At 40.3% G+C, this 19,629-nt stretch overlaps 2 protein-coding genes across 5 annotated transcripts in view; both read right to left on the reverse strand.

Moving 5' to 3' along the window:
- The window catches only part of dnah10 (dynein axonemal heavy chain 10), a 32,611-nt gene extending 26,537 nt beyond the window's left edge, over positions 1-6,074 (reverse strand). For both annotated transcript variants that reach the window (XM_030435694.1, XM_030435695.1), the window contains exons 1-11: positions 5,703-6,074; positions 3,581-3,741; positions 3,330-3,438; positions 3,121-3,236; positions 2,789-2,975; positions 2,482-2,636; positions 2,004-2,234; positions 1,691-1,881; positions 1,363-1,561; positions 1,067-1,261; positions 742-912 (exon numbers count right to left, since the gene is read on the reverse strand). In XM_030435694.1, the coding sequence (XP_030291554.1) occupies positions 742-912; positions 1,067-1,261; positions 1,363-1,561; positions 1,691-1,881; positions 2,004-2,234; positions 2,482-2,636; positions 2,789-2,975; positions 3,121-3,236; positions 3,330-3,438; positions 3,581-3,741; positions 5,703-5,928 (1,941 nt within the window). In that variant the 5' untranslated portion in view covers positions 5,929-6,074. The remainder of the gene's footprint in view (positions 1-741; positions 913-1,066; positions 1,262-1,362; positions 1,562-1,690; positions 1,882-2,003; positions 2,235-2,481; positions 2,637-2,788; positions 2,976-3,120; positions 3,237-3,329; positions 3,439-3,580; positions 3,742-5,702) is intronic.
- Positions 6,075-8,260: 2,186 nt separating this feature from the next.
- On the reverse strand, positions 8,261-18,731 carry abraxas1 (abraxas 1, BRCA1 A complex subunit). 3 transcript variants are annotated; one of them, XM_030435746.1, is made up of 10 exons: positions 18,592-18,731; positions 16,793-16,883; positions 16,683-16,719; positions 16,203-16,269; positions 15,919-16,115; positions 15,577-15,696; positions 15,412-15,496; positions 15,216-15,327; positions 13,861-14,142; positions 8,261-8,448 (listed from the first exon to the last, which is right to left on the reverse strand). In XM_030435746.1, the coding sequence occupies exons 1-9, from the start codon at positions 18,670-18,672 to the stop codon at positions 13,862-13,864; spliced, it is 1,071 nt and encodes a 356-aa protein (XP_030291606.1). In that variant the 5' UTR covers positions 18,673-18,731; the 3' UTR covers positions 8,261-8,448; position 13,861. The 3 variants fall into 3 exon arrangements, with proteins under 3 accessions (XP_030291606.1, XP_030291607.1, XP_030291605.1); XM_030435747.1 differs by lacking the exon at positions 8,261-8,448 and having other exon boundaries at positions 13,331-14,136; XM_030435745.1 differs by lacking the exon at positions 8,261-8,448 and having other exon boundaries at positions 13,331-14,142.
- Positions 18,732-19,629: the final 898 nt, after the last annotated feature.

The raw sequence follows: 19,629 nt of genomic DNA on the forward strand, positions 1-19,629 counted from the left end.
GATGAAGCAAATGTATATAGAATAAGTTTTAGTAATAAGTAATTACTAAATTGTGTTAGTTGCAGTACAGTGTAATACTGCAAGTCGACATAGTAGTGTGGAGATATGTATTGTTGTAGCAAAAAGTTAGCATGCCCCTGGTTCCCTCTTTGGGATTTTTGAATTGGATATTGGATTGTTACAGAAAATAATCTCTTACTGCACAATTACTATCCAGGTTTTCTATAAACTGATCAATGTACAAGTTGTAAAGTCAGAGTTAGAACAGTGTGTAACTAAAGTGGCCTGTAAAGACGGACTAGTGAGTAGATGAGTCTCCGTGTTCACTGTGAGGACGTTTAATGTCCCCGACAACCTCTGTAGTCTCATTCAGACACTCGTTAGCAACCGCTAACTGTTTCTAACACATGAAGAGCTTCATGATTATACTGTGGGACATTAATGATGATTTTATGTTGGAGAACAAAACATGTAAATATGTTCAGCCTGAGGTGACACACAGCTTTTTACACACATTTAACTGAAAACACATCAACACACTCACAGACTTCTAAGAGGAGGGAACCAGAAGTGCTAACATGCTAACTAATGATTTCACTCATTACTGTGGTACTCCATAAAGTTTACACTCTTGCTTACTGTTCTTCAACTGAAGTTTGTACTGATCAGATTTTATCACTTTATTTGACAAGTAAATTCAGATGTCAACCAGCACGTTTCCTCCATTTCACAGTGCAGTACCTCTTTGCAATACTGAGCCAGGATGTCATTGAACTTTCCCATCAGATGCTTGTTGATGGCCTCTCTGGAGCGGATGTGTTTGAACTTCTGAAGCATGTCGAAGGCAGCGGCTGAACAGCGCAGTGTCTTAAAAGACTGATCAATGAAGCTGATTGCCTCTCCCTCAATAGCCTGAGCAGACACATGTAGGAAGAGGATCAACTTGATGACTGAGATATGTAATCTTACTGGTACAAGCTGACTGTAAGTATACTGATAAAACCAAGCTTTAATTGTTGTGTTGATCTAAAACTCACAGTTTCTGTGTCCTAGATGTCCAACTCACCTGAACTTTATTGTAGAAGTCTTGAATGATCATTTTCCAGCTGCTCATCTTAAAGAAGTTGAATGGTTTGAAAGTGATGCCTTCGATCGGCAGAATCAAACTGTTCACTCTGCGCAGCACTTCATCGATGTGTTTTGGCTCCCCGGTGACGCCTTTCAGCTCCGGACCAAAGAAGTTATGGAACTCATCCAGAATCTTTGCAACACAAATGTGGGGGGGGCGTCTTTTAAAAACAGAGGTGCTTTAAACACATTAACACATTTTAGTGATTTAGTATTAAAGGTGTGTTCACTGACCTGCAAAACATTGTAGAGGTCATGGCAGACTGAAGCCACGTAATCTGTCCTCTCAAACAGTCTTTTACGGTCGAATTCCCAGCGAGGATGCCTGCCTGATTCTTCAATTTCAGCACGCACCTCAAAGTATGATGTCTTCCACTGCTCCACAACCTGTTTAGCATCATGCACCTTTGATTTGGCCACTTCCCTCTTCTCTCTGTCCAAAGCACAGTATATTATTAAGATACACTAAAACCTCAAAACTCCCTTTTTGATTAAGGATTCTGACTGAATTCGACCTAAAATCCAAATTTCCAACACAAGACCTCAATGGATCCACACATACTTGAACAGCGTGTTGACATCAATGACGTGATCCACACGTTCACAAAGCTGCCAGGCAATACGCTCCATCAGAGGGACCATACGTTCATCAGTGTTGTAGTGGCATGAGATCATCCACACAATCTGCAGGCACTCCATCAGAGGAGGAATGTCCTCCAGGATCACACCAAAATCTGCTTCAGTTGCCAGACTCTAACACATACAATGGTACATCTGATAAGTGAAGGTGGAGATGGTGCAACAATGTACTAGCCACTTACAACAGAGCAAAGAGGAAGTCAATGTAAAGAATATTCAACAAGAATTTAGTTCACCGTGAAGTGTCTTCCCATCAGGAGGAGGAAGCTTTTAATTTCATCCGCCTCCACAAAGTATTTGGAAAGTTCAGCAAGCGTTTCCTCCAGGGTCTGAACAATGCTCGCATCTGCTTTGGTCATCACCTCCAAGATCTTCTTTACAACAGGCCGTTTAAGTTGCTCACTCAGAGCACTCAGGATGGATGCACGCTCCTGCCAGAAGACTGTCTCAGCCAAAGGCCCGGGCCCCTGGAGAAAAACGAAAAGGTGGTCTCAGGATATCACTGTGTATGTTTAATGATTTCTTCTACCAGATCATTTTATTTGGAACTGACAGGGAATCTATTTCTTGGTGATATTTCATTCGTTTCAGCAGCAACTTTACATGTGAATGCAGGGCTCGACCCTCAATCCTTCACTCGGAGATTATGTTCTTCAACTGTGGTGCACCAAACTGATTCTGATTGAAATTAGGAATATAGGACGAGACACAGACCTGAGGCTTTTTGTTTAGCTGCTCCTCAATGACAATGGTAATCTGAGTCTGCCAGTTCATCACACACTGCTCCAACTTCTCTACCATCTCTGGATTAGAAAGCAGTACATCCACCTCTGGCTCCAGATCTAGCTCAGGGATATGCAGTGTAACCTCTGTGACACAAAAGAATGATCTTCAGATTGAACAGTTTATTATTAAACAAGCTTTAAATTAAATTTGGAAGAGAAACTGCCCCTTTTGTTGTATAAAAAAACTGATAACTTCCTGAAATGAAACGATGAGCAGTCTATCTTAAGAAACAGACCTTGAATCTGAGGGGACTGGTGAGCTGTGCTGACCACTTCGAGAAAGCTGTACATCCTGATGAGCAACTCATCATGAACAGTAACTTGTCCATTTAACTCGAGAAGAGTGTTCTCCTGAGGAGAAACTGCCCTGCTTCTAGAACCACTCATCTCCATTTGTTGAGCAGTAAGCGCAGGTAAAGCAACCTGGCAAGAGAGAAAGTGAAAACATGCACCTCGTCTAAATTCTTCAGTAAATCATAAATTATTTGTTTGCCACTGTTACATATAGTGACTGTAAATATGGATGGTTGCTTTTGACCACTTGTAAAATCTGTTTTATTTTACTTACATTGGCGAGCTTACTCTGCTGCACAAGAAGGCGTTGTCCATAACACATGCCAACCTTTAATAGCCTGGGCATCAGGACACTGGCCTCATTCATGTCCAGTGGTTCAACAATGGTCTCTATTTAAAACACCACGTAATCACCTCATAGTTCATATTTTCAGCAGAGTCTTGAACATGCTTGATTGTAATGGTACTGAACTGTCATCTCACCCTTTGTGCTCCTGGTAAAGTAGAAGACACGGGACTTCAGAAACCTCTCTGGGTGTTCGTTTACCGCCACATGAAGCTCAATGTGATAGACAACTTGAACCTCCATCTTCTGGAAATGCAAAATCAACCAAAACCAAAAACATGATTATCTCTTTCCTCTCCATAGATAATACACCGACAAAAGATTTCAAACACAATCACAACCTAAATGCAATAAAGACAAGAAGTTTCAAATGAAAGTTTGATCTCACAGGACTGGGACTCTGTCCATTTGCGTCCTCCTCCTCCTTCTCCTCCTCCTCCTCCTTCTCCTCCTTCTCTTCCTCCTCCTTCTCCTCCTTCTCCTCCTTCTCCTCCTCCTCCTTCTCCTCCTCCTTGTCAGGATCTGCAGGGTCTCTATTTTTCCTCCTGTCTGAGTTCATAAACATGTGTTTAGATTCAGTTTAACTAACCACACATTACAACATATCAATCAATTTCCAGACCTTCATCTCTCATGTAGCCTATTAACACACACTCAGGTCCCAGAAGTAAACATTGTATTTCTGTCAGTTTATTTTACTGGTGATGTTTGAAATAAAACAGAGGAGCTACATCTTGGGTCTGTCTCTAGACTGAGGCAAGGACAGCAGACATTTCCTCATGATACCTAAAGACAACCATGGGACTCTGAAACCAACAGACAGAGACACCATACTACATCCCAGAAGAGAATGTACCTTAGGGCCAAATCCAACAAGTGAAGAGGAAATGGATATGAAGTCCAGAACTGAGGAAATGGTGGCCTCTCTATTTAAGAACACAGATGTAAAACCACCTGGACAGACAAACTTCACTGCAAAGAAATGCTCCCAAACAAACAAAAGAAAGTGACTTATTCGTCACAACATCCAGTGCAGAGGCGGAAAACTTAAAACAGATTATACAGAGAAATGGAGTATCACTGAAAGTGATGGTATACTCAGTTTCATCTTCCCTGAACCACCACTTATCAGATGCCCTACTCTACAAGTTATACTGGTATCTTCCACCAAACACACAACAAAAAAAAACATGCTTGGGTTCAAAACGTGAGGGGCCTACAACCCCTGCACAGACAGATCACAGAGCAAGACATTTATGGATTATACATCTCAGAGGGAGATTGATATTCATCATTTCACTAACTGTTAAACCACATGTGTGATTGATAGACTAGATGTCCCTGTTTTAGTTCTCTACATTGGAAGAACAAAAAGACTTTACAGGACAGGTTAGCAGAACACAAATCTTCCATTCACACTGGGAATGTAAACTATCTCACTGGACCACCGTAACAGCAGCACAGCCGGGTTACGAGCCTTCAGCATGGACCACACCAAACTACACATGTTTTTAAGCATAAATGAACAAGTTTCAAACATAAGTTTTGACGAGGTTCTGCACCTTTTCTCTTGAACTGACTGGATAAGGTTTTAGCTGAGATGACAGCCATCTTGTTTTTACACTGATTGAGTAATTGTGCTTTTGCTGCAAGTTAATGAGAGAGAAATGTGTCCATCATGAGGACAACAGCTCTAAATGAGGAGGATGGAAGTATGGAGAGCTGGAGCTCCGCCCCGTCCGGTCCCCTCATGGACCTTATTGATCAAACCTGGTCTGGTAGTGAATGAAGAGACACAGATAAAGTATTGATCCTGTTTGAATTGTGTCATGAATCCTTCACACATATGATAGTTTGATAGTTTGTCATCAAACAAATGAATATCAGACTTCAAATTGATCATTATAAAGACATCACAGCTGCTCCTGTATACCAGCAGCTCACAGAACTGAACCAGAACCAGCTCTCCGCACACAGAACTGCAGATGTCAATATGAGCAGATTAATTGTGATGTTGATCTTTGTGACCTTTTCTGAGCCCAGTTGGCTCCATGCTGGTGTTGGTGACGTCACTGAGCTTTAACACAAAACTACATGAGGTTTGACTTTAATTACACCAAACTGACAAACATCATGTGTGAGATTCTGACCCAGTTCAGACCGGATCAATACTTTGTCATCTCTCTTCAGTCACTGCTTAACAAAGATTTTACCGTATGTACAAAAGACATTGCGCTCATTTCTGTAAAGCGCGTGCGCAAGTACCGCACCGTAAATACAAAGTCCATATTAAAGTGACTGTGTCTAAACTCTACGATGTGCTGATTGATAACAGTTCGACTTTAGCGTGTCATTATATGTCTTATTGCTGAATTAATAAACTGTAATCAGATATTGTGTGCTAACGTCTTTCCAACAGAACTATGCTCACTGGCTAGCTTACACACTGACGGTTGGTTGCTAACGTTAGCTCGTTTTGTTAACGTTGTGTGAGGCTAACTGTCACTCACTCGCTGGAATTTCCACTTCAATTTCTTCCTCTCTAAAAGTCTTGAAAAACATAAGAAGTGATGTGGACTCCTCCTCAGAGACAACGTTCAAAAAGTGGAGAATCTTCTCCTCTTCTTCTCCATCTCCCCGGCTCAGGAGGTCATCGAACGCGCCGCTGTCCGGCAAACCGAACCCGGCCGACACTCTCCGTCCGATCCACTCCACTCGAAAATCGTCGTGGATCATATTTGTCAATAACAATGACTTCAGGTGTTAAGCATGAACACTTGATAACTTTCTGATTAACCTGTCGCCGTTTGAAGCGTCAACATCAGCCCGAGCCTGTACTCACAGGTTTCACGTTTTATGTTGCCACGGCAACCACCAAACATCTCGAGCCGCTGCCTCAGAGACGAAGCCACGCCTCTTCCGGTTTGCCCACACGGAATCTTATTTCAGTTACACTTTGTCAGGCAGTGACTGAAGAGAGATGATGAAATATTGATCTGATTGGTCTGAACTGGGTCAGAATCTCACACATGATGTTTGTCAGTTTGTTGTAATTAAAGTCAAACCTCATGTAGTTTTGTGTTAAAGCTCAGTGAAATATATCGTCTTATCAACAAGGCACCAGAACCAACATGGAGCCAACTGGGTCAGAAAAGTCTGTAAACAATATGAACACTGCAATAAATCTACTCATATTTATGATAGCAGTTCTGGTTCTGGTTCTGGTTCAGTTCTGTGTTCATAGTCCTGCTACTAGCCTGGATAAAGTCTACGGTATTTGTATCAAGACTGTCAATGTTTAAAAAATGTACTTATGGCTGATATAAACAAACACATCTCAATATTGGTACTGGCCTCAAAAGTCCAGTTCTGGTCAGGCTATAATCATACAGATTTAAACAACATTTCCAAAATTGTTTGTTTATATCAGCAGCTTATTCTCAACCATCCCTGTTCTCGTTTGTGTCCTTCAGCTGCCCGAAACAGAAAGTGGGCCTTGGAGGACCATAAAGTCAAAGACCCGTCCATGGAGGAGTCTGTTGGAAAGACCCCCACCCAACAAATGGTTCAGTCCATCCCCACCTGACCACAACAGCTCCAAGGGGAAATGTTTTTTGACCAGACAAGTCTACAAAACCTTTTTGCCAAGCTCTTTGGACTGGGAGGATTTGCCTTTCTCTGAAAGTTTTTGTGTGAGGAAAACAAAAGATGTAGACATTGTTTGTGAAACAAAGCCACATCTAAATGTGCAAAATCATAAAGAAACAGCAAAAAAAACCCTGAAAATCAGATCACAAGACAAGAACTTACCAATTACCTCAACTCCTGTTTGTCAAACTAACACAGAGATAACTTTTCGCTGCAACTGTCATTTTCTCTTCCCCTGACTGCTCTCCACTTGATCAGCTGTAACGTAAGTTTGTTAGTGATTGGGTGCTGCTGCTACATCCAAGGACCAAATTAAAATATCAAATTCTTGAAAGACTTTCATTGATTTTTTGTATTATTAGGGCTGATCACTATCTGTGCCAGGACCATATTGTTTCTGTAAGTTCAAATTGTTCATAGAGTAAAACCACAAGCTGCACACACACTTTTTCCTTTGCTGTGATCACATTAAAAACATGAACATTAATATTTAAAGTTCAGAGAGCATATTTAGACTCAGACTGAATTAGCTGAAAACAAACAGGTGAAGTGAGAGTGGAAAAAAAGCATTCAGAGAAAAATGTGACCATTACTGGTGCAGCTGAGGAGCCTGTGAACTATCCTGACTAAAAGGCCTTTTGGATTTATTTCAGGTCCCGATTTCTATTTCATATTTATAAGTACTTGGTTTAAAACAAGGTGTAGAGATCTAAAGGTTGAGATGTAAAAACCTTCAGTCAAATAAAGCCTCATTCAGAGATCCATTCAGAGACATAGAAAGTAATCAAAACTAAAACATTAAGACATTAAAACAGCATCTGAAAGACAGAACGGGAAAAAATGCTAATATAATAAGCTACAGATAAATAAAATGTATTAAATTAATGTACTTATTTGAAATACACAGTGAACAGTTATGAATTAGATGAGTGGACAGCTTTACTTCAATTACATTACTGACTATTTTTAAATAAGTAACTGTATCAGAACAAACATTTTAAATAACCCTCCCCATTTTAAAGTGCAGGTAACAATGATGCTGCATAATGATCATATAAACTACTGTAGCTGCTCAACATGAGCTTTTATCTGTCTGCTTGGTGACATCACAGGCAGCACTGCAGGTATATTTCATATCAGCTGCTGGTGAAACGTTATAAACTCTCACAGCTGCTGTTAGCTTCATTCATGTGATAAGAGATGGAGAGAGGCCAACTTACTCAGACATTATTATACAACACATGGTTTCTAAATCAGTCATTCCCAGAATAGGAATAGATAATGAAGGTAATGGAAGAAAGAAAATGTATACATCAAATATAGTTAAAGCTTTGAAAATGCCACTGAGTGGAGACATTGGACTCCATCAAAAGACTCAACACGTTCTTTAAAAATCTATAAAAACCACAATAGAGTGTAATTCAAAAAAAGGTTTTATTATGTAAATAACCAGCAAAGACAACAGTGCTCACTGTCTGAGCAGGTGAAACCAGAGTCAACAAACACCTGCAGCACCTGAAGGAGTTTCATCAGAAGACAGATACTCAGTTTTCCTGCTTCAGGTCCTGTGGCGGCTCGTCTTATTCGTCTCAGCTGCTCGTCCGTCACCTGCAGGAAGAGAAAGAGGAGCAGTGGTAGTTTGATATCTCTTTTTTTGTGTGGTTTTATGTTTGCTTATTTGTTTTTAGAGGTTTTGTGGGTTTTTTTAGAGGTTTTGTGTGTTTGTTTTTAGAGGTTTTGTGTGTTTGTTTTTAGGGTTTTGTGTGTTTGTTTTTAGGGGTTTTGTGTTTGTTTTTAGGTGTTCAGTGTGTTTGTTTTTAGAGGTTTTGTGTGTTTTTAGGGGATTTGTGTGTTGGTTTTTAAAGGTTTTTCTTTGTTTTTAGGGGTTAAGTGTGTTTGTTTTTAGGGGTTTTGTGTGTTTGTTTTTAGAGGTTTTTGTTTGTTTTTAGGGGTTTAGTGTGTTTGTTTTTAAAGGTTTTTGTTTGTTTTTAGGGGTTTTTGTGTGTTGGTTTTCAGAGGATGTACCTGAACTCAAAACAAACCTTCTATACAATCAGAAGGATGCAGACAAACTAACAACTGCTCAAGCTGTTTGTAGCAACCAGTTTGCTGCAATTCCACCATGAGCATGACCACAACAACTGCTTCCAAACCAAAAAACGTCACCACAACACAATCGGATCATTATTAGTGGTCTGCTGGGCAGTGAGGCCGAGGGCCCTGTAACAGCTTTATAATGATCTCTGCATGGTGTTATCAAGCAGGATGCTGTTGCACGCAGTGGCAAAGAAAATTAATTCCTGCAATTTTCTTTTCTTCATTTTGTTTTATCACAGAGTTCAACATTATCTTCAAGCACAGGCATCGCGTCCATACGCACTGAGCTCGCGAGTGAGATCGCCATGGACAGATGGGGGCAGAGACCGGAACTGCTTTGTTGGCGTCAGGCTAGCTTCTACCGCGGCCCTGAGCATGTCCCTAGCCAGGCCGAGGCCCAACTAAACACGTACACTTTGTGCACGCTTCTACCATACCATAGGTGTGTAACAACAGGGGCCTGTAAGTTGGTGGGATCACACAAGGGCTCGTAGGATACGCTATTACCAATACCAAAGCTGATCAAAGGCTAGACTACTGCCATTCATAGAAAACACAGCTTACAGCTCTGATTGACAGCACTCGGGCATTTGCCATTGAAGATAGCTGAAGTCCAGTCAAGTTAACCTGTAACTTACAATGATAACACCAGGTTTGCCTGGCAGACCACTAACAACTGGATTACTGTCACTGAACTTTTGTCCCAAGAGGCCTCCAAAACAACAAGTTTCTGCTCAGTTCTGCTGGTGTTGTAGCTCTCACTTCACTGCACTTCTACCACGAATAAGAATGCAATGTTAACACCAAGCTCTGCTCAACATAGTTTATACACTCAAAGGACAACTGTTCAAGCAAAACCTTACACAGGCTGACAGAAATGAACATGTCTCCGGTCATTCTGCTAGTGTTTGGAGCTCAGTTTGCTGCACCTCTACCATGAATGAGACCACAAGAACCGCTTCAGAAACTGAATACGATCCTTATTAGTGGCATGCTGGGCGAATAGGCTGAGGCTTATGTTAATTTTGAATCTACATAAATGAAGCTGTCCATTTAAAATGTACAAGTCCCAGCTCAAAACCCACAGGGTTCAAAGGAGGAGGTCATTTAAACAGGTTTTGTTTTACTGAGAGGAAATATTAACAAGTCTAGTTACAGTGCCTAAATGCAGTTATTTGATCTAATTCTAAAGTATTTAACATGTACTGAGAGTGACAACATTAGAACCATTGACAGGTGAAATAAAAACATTCATCATTGTGTTCCAATGCCATGTTCGGCTGTGAAACCATGAGTCCTAGCATTCATGTGGATGTCTCTTTGACAAACACCAGTCACCCAAACACAGCTGCAGGCCGAGTACACCCCCTCATGGCAGCAGCACTCCTTGATGGCAGTGCCCCCCCAGCAGGACAACGCGCCTATAACGCTGCAAAAACTGCTCAGGAACGATACTGGGAACGTGGGAAAGAGCTCAAGGTGTCAACCTGGCCTCCAGATTCCCCAGATCTCAATCCAACTGAGCTTCCACTGGATGCAGTCAGAGCCAAGAACGATCCACGGAGGCCCCAACGTGGATGGGAGTTGGTTCTGACGCATCCAACAGATGCTCAACTGGATTGGGATCTGGAGAATGAGGAGGCCAGTTTGACCCCTTGGGTTCTTTGCCATGAGGGGCTGTAGTTGGTCTGAACGGTGTTTGGGTGGGTGGTGTTTGTCAAAGAGGAGAAAGAAGATGTAAACAGATTACAGACACATCTGGCAAAAAGGTGACTTCTTACAGGATTATAATAATTTCATAATAAAGAATGATATAGCAGTCTGTAACCATGTGCATGACATCACTTCAGGAGTCTCACATCACCTGCACTGTAAAATCTACTATAATCTGATTTAATAAATGTGTTTTTTAAAGGTAAACCAAAAGTAAACCATATGTATTGAATCCTGAGAACATTTAGTGCTTTAAAGACGAGTAACATGATTTTAAAGTCTATCTTTTGACACACAGGGAGTCAGTGCAGTGATTTAAATAACACATAAAACCAGAACTGAGACAAAAACACTAAATCCATTCTGTGCAGGCTACAATGAGGCTGCATATTGTGTGTTAAACTACTTTAGCTGCTCAAAATGACCTTCTAAATGCTGACATGCTAACATACTGAGACATTATTAAACACAACACATGGAGCCTGTTAGCTAACTGTGCTGTACTCAGATATTTAGCTGTAAGATGCTAGTATTATCACGCTAACATTGCACAGCAGGATAATGCCTTCATGCTAACACTCTCCAACAGACACACGTTAGCTAACTTGCACACCTGTCTGTAAAAACACGATTAAATGAGTCAGACGTCTTTATAAGCTCGTTATAGTGTCAGTACCCGTTAATAAATGCAGCTGAGCCGCTGCTAACATGTTTCTAAACCTGCAGTGCATCTGCAACAACTTTAAAGTCAGCTAGCAAACATAGCATAACATAACCACACACTTGAACTGACCAGTATAACATTAGCTAAACAGCTTTCATTTCATTCTAAATAATAAATGAATTTAAAAAACTTAATGCCGACTTTACCCAAACTACCGTCTTGTTTTTAGATAGTGACCAAAGTTCAGTTAACTGTGTGTTACTCATGTAATTAACATGGCAGAGATAAAAACGACCAAAATCACAATGGAGTTTGGTGCATGGAACACAACACAATGTCCATCAGGATTTAATTGGCTATAATTAAAGGATTAAGTTCCAGCTGAATTTACCTGACAGTTAACAGTTAAATTAGACGTCTTCAACTTCTGTTCAGAGTTATTTCAGAAATATTTGAGGTAGAAACAAATCTCACCAACATGAGAGGGAGGCTGGCTCCATTTTAACCTGCACATAAGTAGAACTTGCTGGGCTTAGACAGCGCATGAAGGTATGTGGAGCTGCTGATATATGAAGGAACATCACCTGGACTTATTATTTGAGATCAATAAGTAACTTGACACATAAAGCAGGTTCGTACAGAACAGTTTACTCACTGTGTTCGGGTCCTCAGAGAAGAGCAGCTCCAAACAGAGTGTCGATCAGTCAGCCATTTTTATACACATCTAACTTTTTGGAGGGAAATGCGCAACTTTCACGCGGGAAACGAGAGAGACCGCCCCTTTTGGCCGCACCACCTGGATTTGTCAGAAAATCTGTGGGCTGGACTTACTTGACCTAGTTTACGTCATTTCAACCAGAGAATTCTCTAATCCTTCAAAGCTGTTTAGCTCAGTCTGTAGAGGAAGAGTTCTGCGTTCAGTGAATTTGACTTTATCCTGAATTCGAATCCCTGCCGGAGAAACTCAACTGCATAATATTTACTGTAACTTCTCTTGTCAAAAGTTAAGATAAAAATCAATAGAACAAACACAGATAAACACTTGTTAACAGGATACACAAAAAGCTACTTTTTTAAAATGAATATTTAATTTCTCTGGTCTTCATTTGTTATCAATCCAAAACTAACTGAATGTAATCAAGTTACATTACTTTAATATTGTAATCAGGTGCATTCAGGTAATTTGGACACCTCAGCTCAAGTGTTATTGATTTCTGTTCTGTACTTTTACCATAAAATGAATTAAATTAAATGTGAATGATGACTTCATGGGGATGATGTCACAGAAAGGGGCGTACTAGTGCCCCAGTATGTAAGAATCTATTTCTATTTATCCTTTTTATCATATATTGTTTATTTTGTACTTTTATTCATGTTTATTGATTAGGCTGTTGTGACACGCAGATATCCCCGTTTGCAGGACCAATAAAGGAATTCTGATTCTGAGGCTGATTCTGAGTCATTCACACTCATGGGAATTGCATGAGAAGGTCAGTGACGTGATATTCTGATCAGTAATAAATAAGAAAATGTGTCTAATATCTTATCATGTTATGTTTGTTGTGGAGCTGTTGAAAAAAGAGAACAATTCTGGGAAAAACGGGACAGGTGGCATCTCTAATTTACAGTCTGATATTACATGAGTTTGATGACAAACTCACTGACATCATATGTGTGATTAATGACCCAGTTCAGACAGGATCAATACTTCATGCGTCTCTCTTCATCACAGACTTCAAGAAAGTCTAGACTACTATTAATGTCTCTAGTCATGACCGAGGTGTGAAAATGTTTCGGTCTAATAGTTTAGACTTTATTTGGAGGGACTGCACTTCTGCTCAGGCCCCTTCAGATAAACCAGACAACTGTACATCTTTCAGTCTTTGGTTCACAGGGGCAACAAGTGTTTTCTTCCTGAATGGACAGCAATCTGAGATGTAACCAATTAAGACTTCTCCAGCTCCTCCATCAATCATATTAACAGTGTGGCTACGGCTCTCACACACACGCTGGAAATGTTACATCTAATTTTAATAACCAAAATCAATTAAAACAGAAAGAAAGTAAAGAAACCATGAGTTTAATTTTCTCACTCAAGTAATTGAACAAAGGACCAGAACCTAATATTGTGCTTCAATAACACTTGAATGCTGTTGGACTTTATAAAAGACGTTCATTATATGAACATTATAATAATTGTACACAACCACAACAACAGAATAAAATGAGAGAGCAAAGTGCAAAAAGGCTCTTTGATTTGGAACAAAACCTCAATCCAAGTTTCTCTTGAAATATCTCAAGTGAATCTCAGCCGACAGCCTCACAGCTGCGAGTGTGTCTGCAGAGCCTCTGCTTGTTTCCACATGACAGAAAGTGTTGTGTTTTTAATAGTTAAATAAATGAAAGCAACAGAGTTTTAACAAACATCTTGAAACAAGATGACCGTTCATCTTCATGTGGATGTGACATTAAAATCAGCTTCATGTTAAAGTGGAGGTTAAAACCAGACGCAGATCCATGAAAACAAAGCAGAAACTTATTTTCACATCATGAGTTGCTCTTGGTGCGTTTCCTCTCCCTCAGCGGCTGCGTCTCTCTCGGCCTTTTCCTACAGTTCGTTCTGCTGGGACACAGCAGAGACAGCGTTTCCTGAGCGTCCGCCATGGACTCATCTTCATCCGGCTCAACGCTGCAGCAGACGGCGGGGACGGGAAACGCCTCGAGGGTTAACGTCTGAGTGTGGAACAAAGGCGAGCAGGCGAACAGAGCTCTGACGGCCTCGTGGAGCAGCAGGTTCCTCTGCTCGGGTGAATCGTCTGAATCTGAAGCTACAGACAGACACAGAGTGTTCACTCAAAGACAGAAACCGTCTGAAAACTACCAAAACCTGCTCGTCTAGTTACAGGTATTTGTATTTGTCCATTTTTGGCATCAAAACTAGTCAGTGACAGTCACCTGAGTCCAGACTAGAGCTGCAACTGTTAGTCCATTAACAGATAAGCTGTGTTAAAGAAAATTAGTTGCAAACTATTTCTGATAATCGTTTCATTACATTGTCATGTTTCTGCTTCTTAACTGTGAAGATGTTCTGCTGCAGCTATTCCTCAATTAATTTAGTCATTAGTCAAAATTAATCACCAGCATTTTGTTGAGCATTTCATTTATTTTATTTGAAGACTAAAATAATTCATCTTTTACTCATGAAAATAATCAGCTGATTTGATGACAATGTAAATAATTGTTAGTGGCTCTAATGTGACAAAGAAAAGCAGAAGTTCATCACATTTAAGAACCAGGAACAAGGTTATTTTTTACATTTATGCTTTTAAAAGCTTCTTAAATGATTAAGTGATTAAAAAAGAAGGTTTCCGAAAGACTTTCAGTCTATAAATTATCGTTTCATTCATTTCCCAAACTTTTTATGGTTCAGCTTCTGAGCTTTTCTTTTCTTTGTCATATCTGACACTAAATGAAGAGTCTTTTGGTTTCGGACTGTTGGTTCATTTTGGGCAGTATAGACTTAATGATTAATCATGGAAATAATTGATAATGAAAACAGTTGTTAGCCTCAACACTGTTCAAACCTTAGAATGCATGAGGACGAGACTTTGGTGATACTGCTGTGATTATTAATAATCCTCATCAGTCTGCAAACTCCCAAGAAAAAGGTGAGAAATTTTGTCCAAACTGACAAATTCAAATGTTTCGACCAGTCTGACCAACAGTTCAACACCCCAAATATTCAATATTTAATATTAAGAGAAAAGCAGCCAATCTTCACATCATAGAGGCTGCATTAATGATTAATGGACAGATGCTCTCAGCTCCTGCTTTGTTCCCCGACTACATCGACTCTGTTAGTCTCTTTTGTTTAACCAAACGACTGTTTTCAGTAACGAACCTTTTCCTACACTGCTCTGCTTCTTCTCTCTTAGTCGTCTCCTCAGAGCTGAAACATCCGCCTGCAGCGTTTCAACCAGACGTTCACTCTCCTCCACGTCCCCGCACGCTTTCTGTCCAACACAAAACACACAGGCTGAGTCACCGTGTGTGTGAAGCAGCAAACAGGTTCAAACACACTTCCTGCTGCTGCTCACCTGCAGCTCCGACTGCAGCGACTCGTTCATTTTGTTCACTTCGTTGACGTCTCTCAGCTGCCCGTTGGACGAGAAGAACTTGGCACTGGAGCGATAAAAGACAAGTCACATGATGAAACACACAGACGAGAGGTAAATCTCCTGTTCACCGAGGCAGGACCATACCTGTGTTTCTTCATGGTGAGGTTATAACCTGCTGCAGAGAACGGAGCCGACACCTTCCAGTACGCCAGCTGCTCCAGTAAACCCAGATTATTGACCAGCACAGGGACGTTCATGAAGCACCTTCACAGAGGAGCAGAGAAACACAACAGTTCATTGACTCTCTGTAACACAGGGGTGACCTGTTACTTCAGCAAATGTAGTAATATCACGGTGCAGGTTGTTGTTTCATGACTGTGAACACTGAATGAAGACAGTCTCTGACCTACAACAACACACTACCACACTGATAAGTCTTGCGTGTTGATTGGATGATAGGACAGGTGAGCAGCTGTCGTTAGTTACCTGCTGCGGGAGATGAAGGCAGCGTACTCCATCCTGTGTGTTGAACCTGGAGATGTCACCTTGCTGGGTGTCAGCAGCACAAAGATCATGTGAGGGTTGGACAGAGCGCTTTTCAGCTTCTCATGGACGACCTTCTCCCTGAATGTCATCTGTTGGTCCGTGTTCCTGCGCTGACGGTACCAACCAATCAGGTTCTCCTCCAGGTGGTAAACACACGACACATCAGTTGGACGCCTCAAATCCACTGTTCAGCTCCTCTAATGATTATCAGTGTGAAGTTTTACCTGCTTATTTTCTGCCAGGATTTTCTTCACAGCGTCCACATTCACGTCTCCCACGTTGTCGTAGAAGCTGCAGACACAAAGATGAAGACGAGACAAACATCTGGTGACAGCTGCTGGGACTTCACCTTATTCTTCTTTCATAAATGGAGTGTAAATGGTGAAATCAGCGTAAACAGTGTGTTCAAACAGCTGATCAATGTTGGCAGGTAAGACTTTAGCACTTTAGACACAGAAACAGACAGGCTGGTACAGACATGCTGCCACAAACTGACACTTTTTACAAGGAGACAAACAACTTCAGCTGAAAGATTTAATGCTGAATTTACAACAAGGACACAATCAGTTACAATCTGTCACACACACAGTTTCACTACGTTCGAAAGTTTGTTTTAACTCAACAACTCTTAAAATTCATTCATTTGGTAAGGGAGTCTGGGTCGGTGGGGTTAAAGACGTTATCGCCTGTCCAGCTGTACTCACTCGTTCAGTTTGTGGCAGGCGATGTGCTTCTGGATATCTGTAAAAGAAATAAAGATGGTCATAATGTGACAGTGTGGATGTTTTACTGTGTGCGTCCGTGTCTGACTTACTGTAAACCTCCTCGATGTGAATGTGATCAGCCTGCGAGTCACTGATGGTGACCTGCTCCTCAATCCTGCTCTCTCCGAGGATCAGACCCTCCTGCACAGACCACACAGACACACAACTACAGATTATTTTATGGACACTACAGTGTGTGTGTGTGTGTGTGTTTGACTCTTGATGCAACTTTGACTGACGTCTGATTTATTCAACATGACTGATATTGATGACAGCCATGTCTAAAAGCCATTTAACTCTGCACTGAGCTGCGTGTCGGTCACAGTGTTTATGATTTTCAGTGGACAGTGTCATGTATGTATTACCTGCAAGGCAATTTACAGACCGATTGAAGGTGCATTACATAAAGAATAAGAAACATTAAACTAAACAAGATAAAATAAAAATATAAAATATTTAAAAAGATTAAACATAAACTCCAATTTAATAGATAATGGTAAATCGACAGAAAAGTTATTCAAGCAAAAATATTAAAACACAAATAACAAACTGCTATATATAAAATGTATTATAGTGAAAAAAAGATTATAATAATAACAAGAACAATAATAATAAAACACTGCAGCTGCACTTGAAAAATGCATTATAATGTTAAAAATTAATCCACCTTTGTTTTATACAGCACCTTTCAAACTAATTAAAATATAATTAGTATAACTTGTTTTACAAGTGATTAAAAAAACAAAAATGGATTTGGAGACTGACGCACAGAATTTAATAAAATATGGGTACCTGAAATTATATAAAATTAAAGAATAAATAGAGAATGATGAAACACTGCAGACGGACTTTTAGTTGAACAAAACAAAACATTTAAAGACATCAACAGTTTTTAATGTTTCAAGGATAAAACCATTTCTCAAAAAATACTCAGCATACTGATCAGTGATGAAGATAATCATAGCTGCAGCTGTATGAGTGAACACAGTTAGGGCTGCAACTAATGATTATTCTCTGGAGTCATCTATTAATGGTTCTGGTCTGAATGAAAGACTGTCCAAAAAATGTCCATCAGTGTAGTCTTTAAATGTCTTCTGTCACAGAAGAGGAAAGAAACCAGAAAATATTCACATTTAACAAGCTGACAACAGAGTGTGACAGCTTTCCTGAAGAAGAAGAAGAAGAAGAAGAAGAAGAAGAAGAAGAAGAATGAAATGACAGCGATATGAATAAACAGAGAAATACTGATCCCAGAGTGTATTTGATATTTCTGTAGTATATTTGTTAGTTAGTTCCAACATATGAAACCAGTCCGTCACACATCCACATCCACTGGACATACTGAACTCCAGAGCTTCCACCATAACTCAGTTGTGGGCGCCAACTGGGCGCCAGCTCATTACGTTCAAATTCGATTCTTGTAAGAAAAGATGGTTAGTATATTCTTGTGCCGAATTCACCAGCACGTTAGCATGATTTAAAGAAAAACATTCAGCCATGATTCAAAAGCGATGTATACTTGTTAATATTCGATGTCATGTTAAAAATGAATATATTTGAACGGAGTCTGGTGTTGCAGGACTGTTACCACCAAAAGTTGCAGAAATCCAGTGTTGACAGGTTTACCTTCACTTCACCGACCAACGCTTCTACTGTGACCCAAATCACAGACTGAAAACTCCACAATTTAACAATTAATCAGGAGCTAATCGGCTTCAAAGTGTGCGTTTAGCGATGGGACACAATTGTTCTGTGTGCTAGTTTGCAAATCCTCTTCAACCTGACACCACCGCCAGGCAGGTAGACTGGACAAACTTCCACTTTAATGACATATGAATGTGTTTCTCACCACGTCTGAATCCCTGTTAACATGCTGGAACATTAAAGACGATAAAACAATCCCAGACACACGGACCGTCGGCTCCGCCATGATGCTTGTTGACGATGAAGACGCTGGAGCGAGCTTCCGGTTCGACAGTTCAAGGGAAAGTAAAGGGAAACTTGATTCACTACTGAGCGACCGCTAGATATATATACAAAGTGACATTATTTATATGTGTATGTATATATATATATATATATATATATATATATATATATATATATATATATATATATATAGAGAGAGAGAGATAGAGAGAGAGAGTTGAATAACTGTAAATCATCAGAATAAAAATGTATATATATATATATATATATATATATATATATATATATATATATATATATATATATATATATATATATATATATATATATAAATAAGAGTTGAATAACTGTAAATCATCAGAATAAAAATGAGAAGCCCCGCACTTCCCCGGTCGGAGCTTTAGAGCGTGACACCCAGCGGAAGTAAACAGTAGCAGCTAGCAGCATTAGCTGGCTGTTTGTCTTGAATGAAGTGAAGACGGTACTGAGTCACAGCGCAGCTCATTATTGAATGAGTAATTAAAGAACAATGAGTTCAGTTGAGAGTTTGAGAGAGTTTGTCAACGAGCGACTAACTGCTGCTGCTGAAGAAATATTCAGAGTTTTTAAAACAACTATCGTCCAGTACGAGGAAGAGATCGATCGGCAGCGCGTCATGCTGGATATCTGCTGGAAACCCCAAGTAAAGTTACACAGGATAGGTGAGTAAAAGTTTCTTATTTTAATAACACTAATGTTCAGAGCCCTGGAGTGGCCACAGAGGGGGACATATGCATCGCAGCCACGTTTCACTACATGGAGCGAACATACGAGTGTTTCCCTCGTTTTGGTTCATTCCACTCCGGGACTCCGGAGGTTCTGAGTGTCCGCTGCACGGCTGGGCTCCGTTCTATAGAAGACCGCGGCGAAACTCCGCTCAGAAAATGATGATTTTACACACAAAACGTTCCGAAACATG

This window comes from Sparus aurata, chromosome 12 (genome assembly GCF_900880675.1).
Source record: "Sparus aurata chromosome 12, fSpaAur1.1, whole genome shotgun sequence".
In the NCBI taxonomy this organism is placed as follows: domain Eukaryota; kingdom Metazoa; phylum Chordata; class Actinopteri; order Spariformes; family Sparidae; genus Sparus; species Sparus aurata.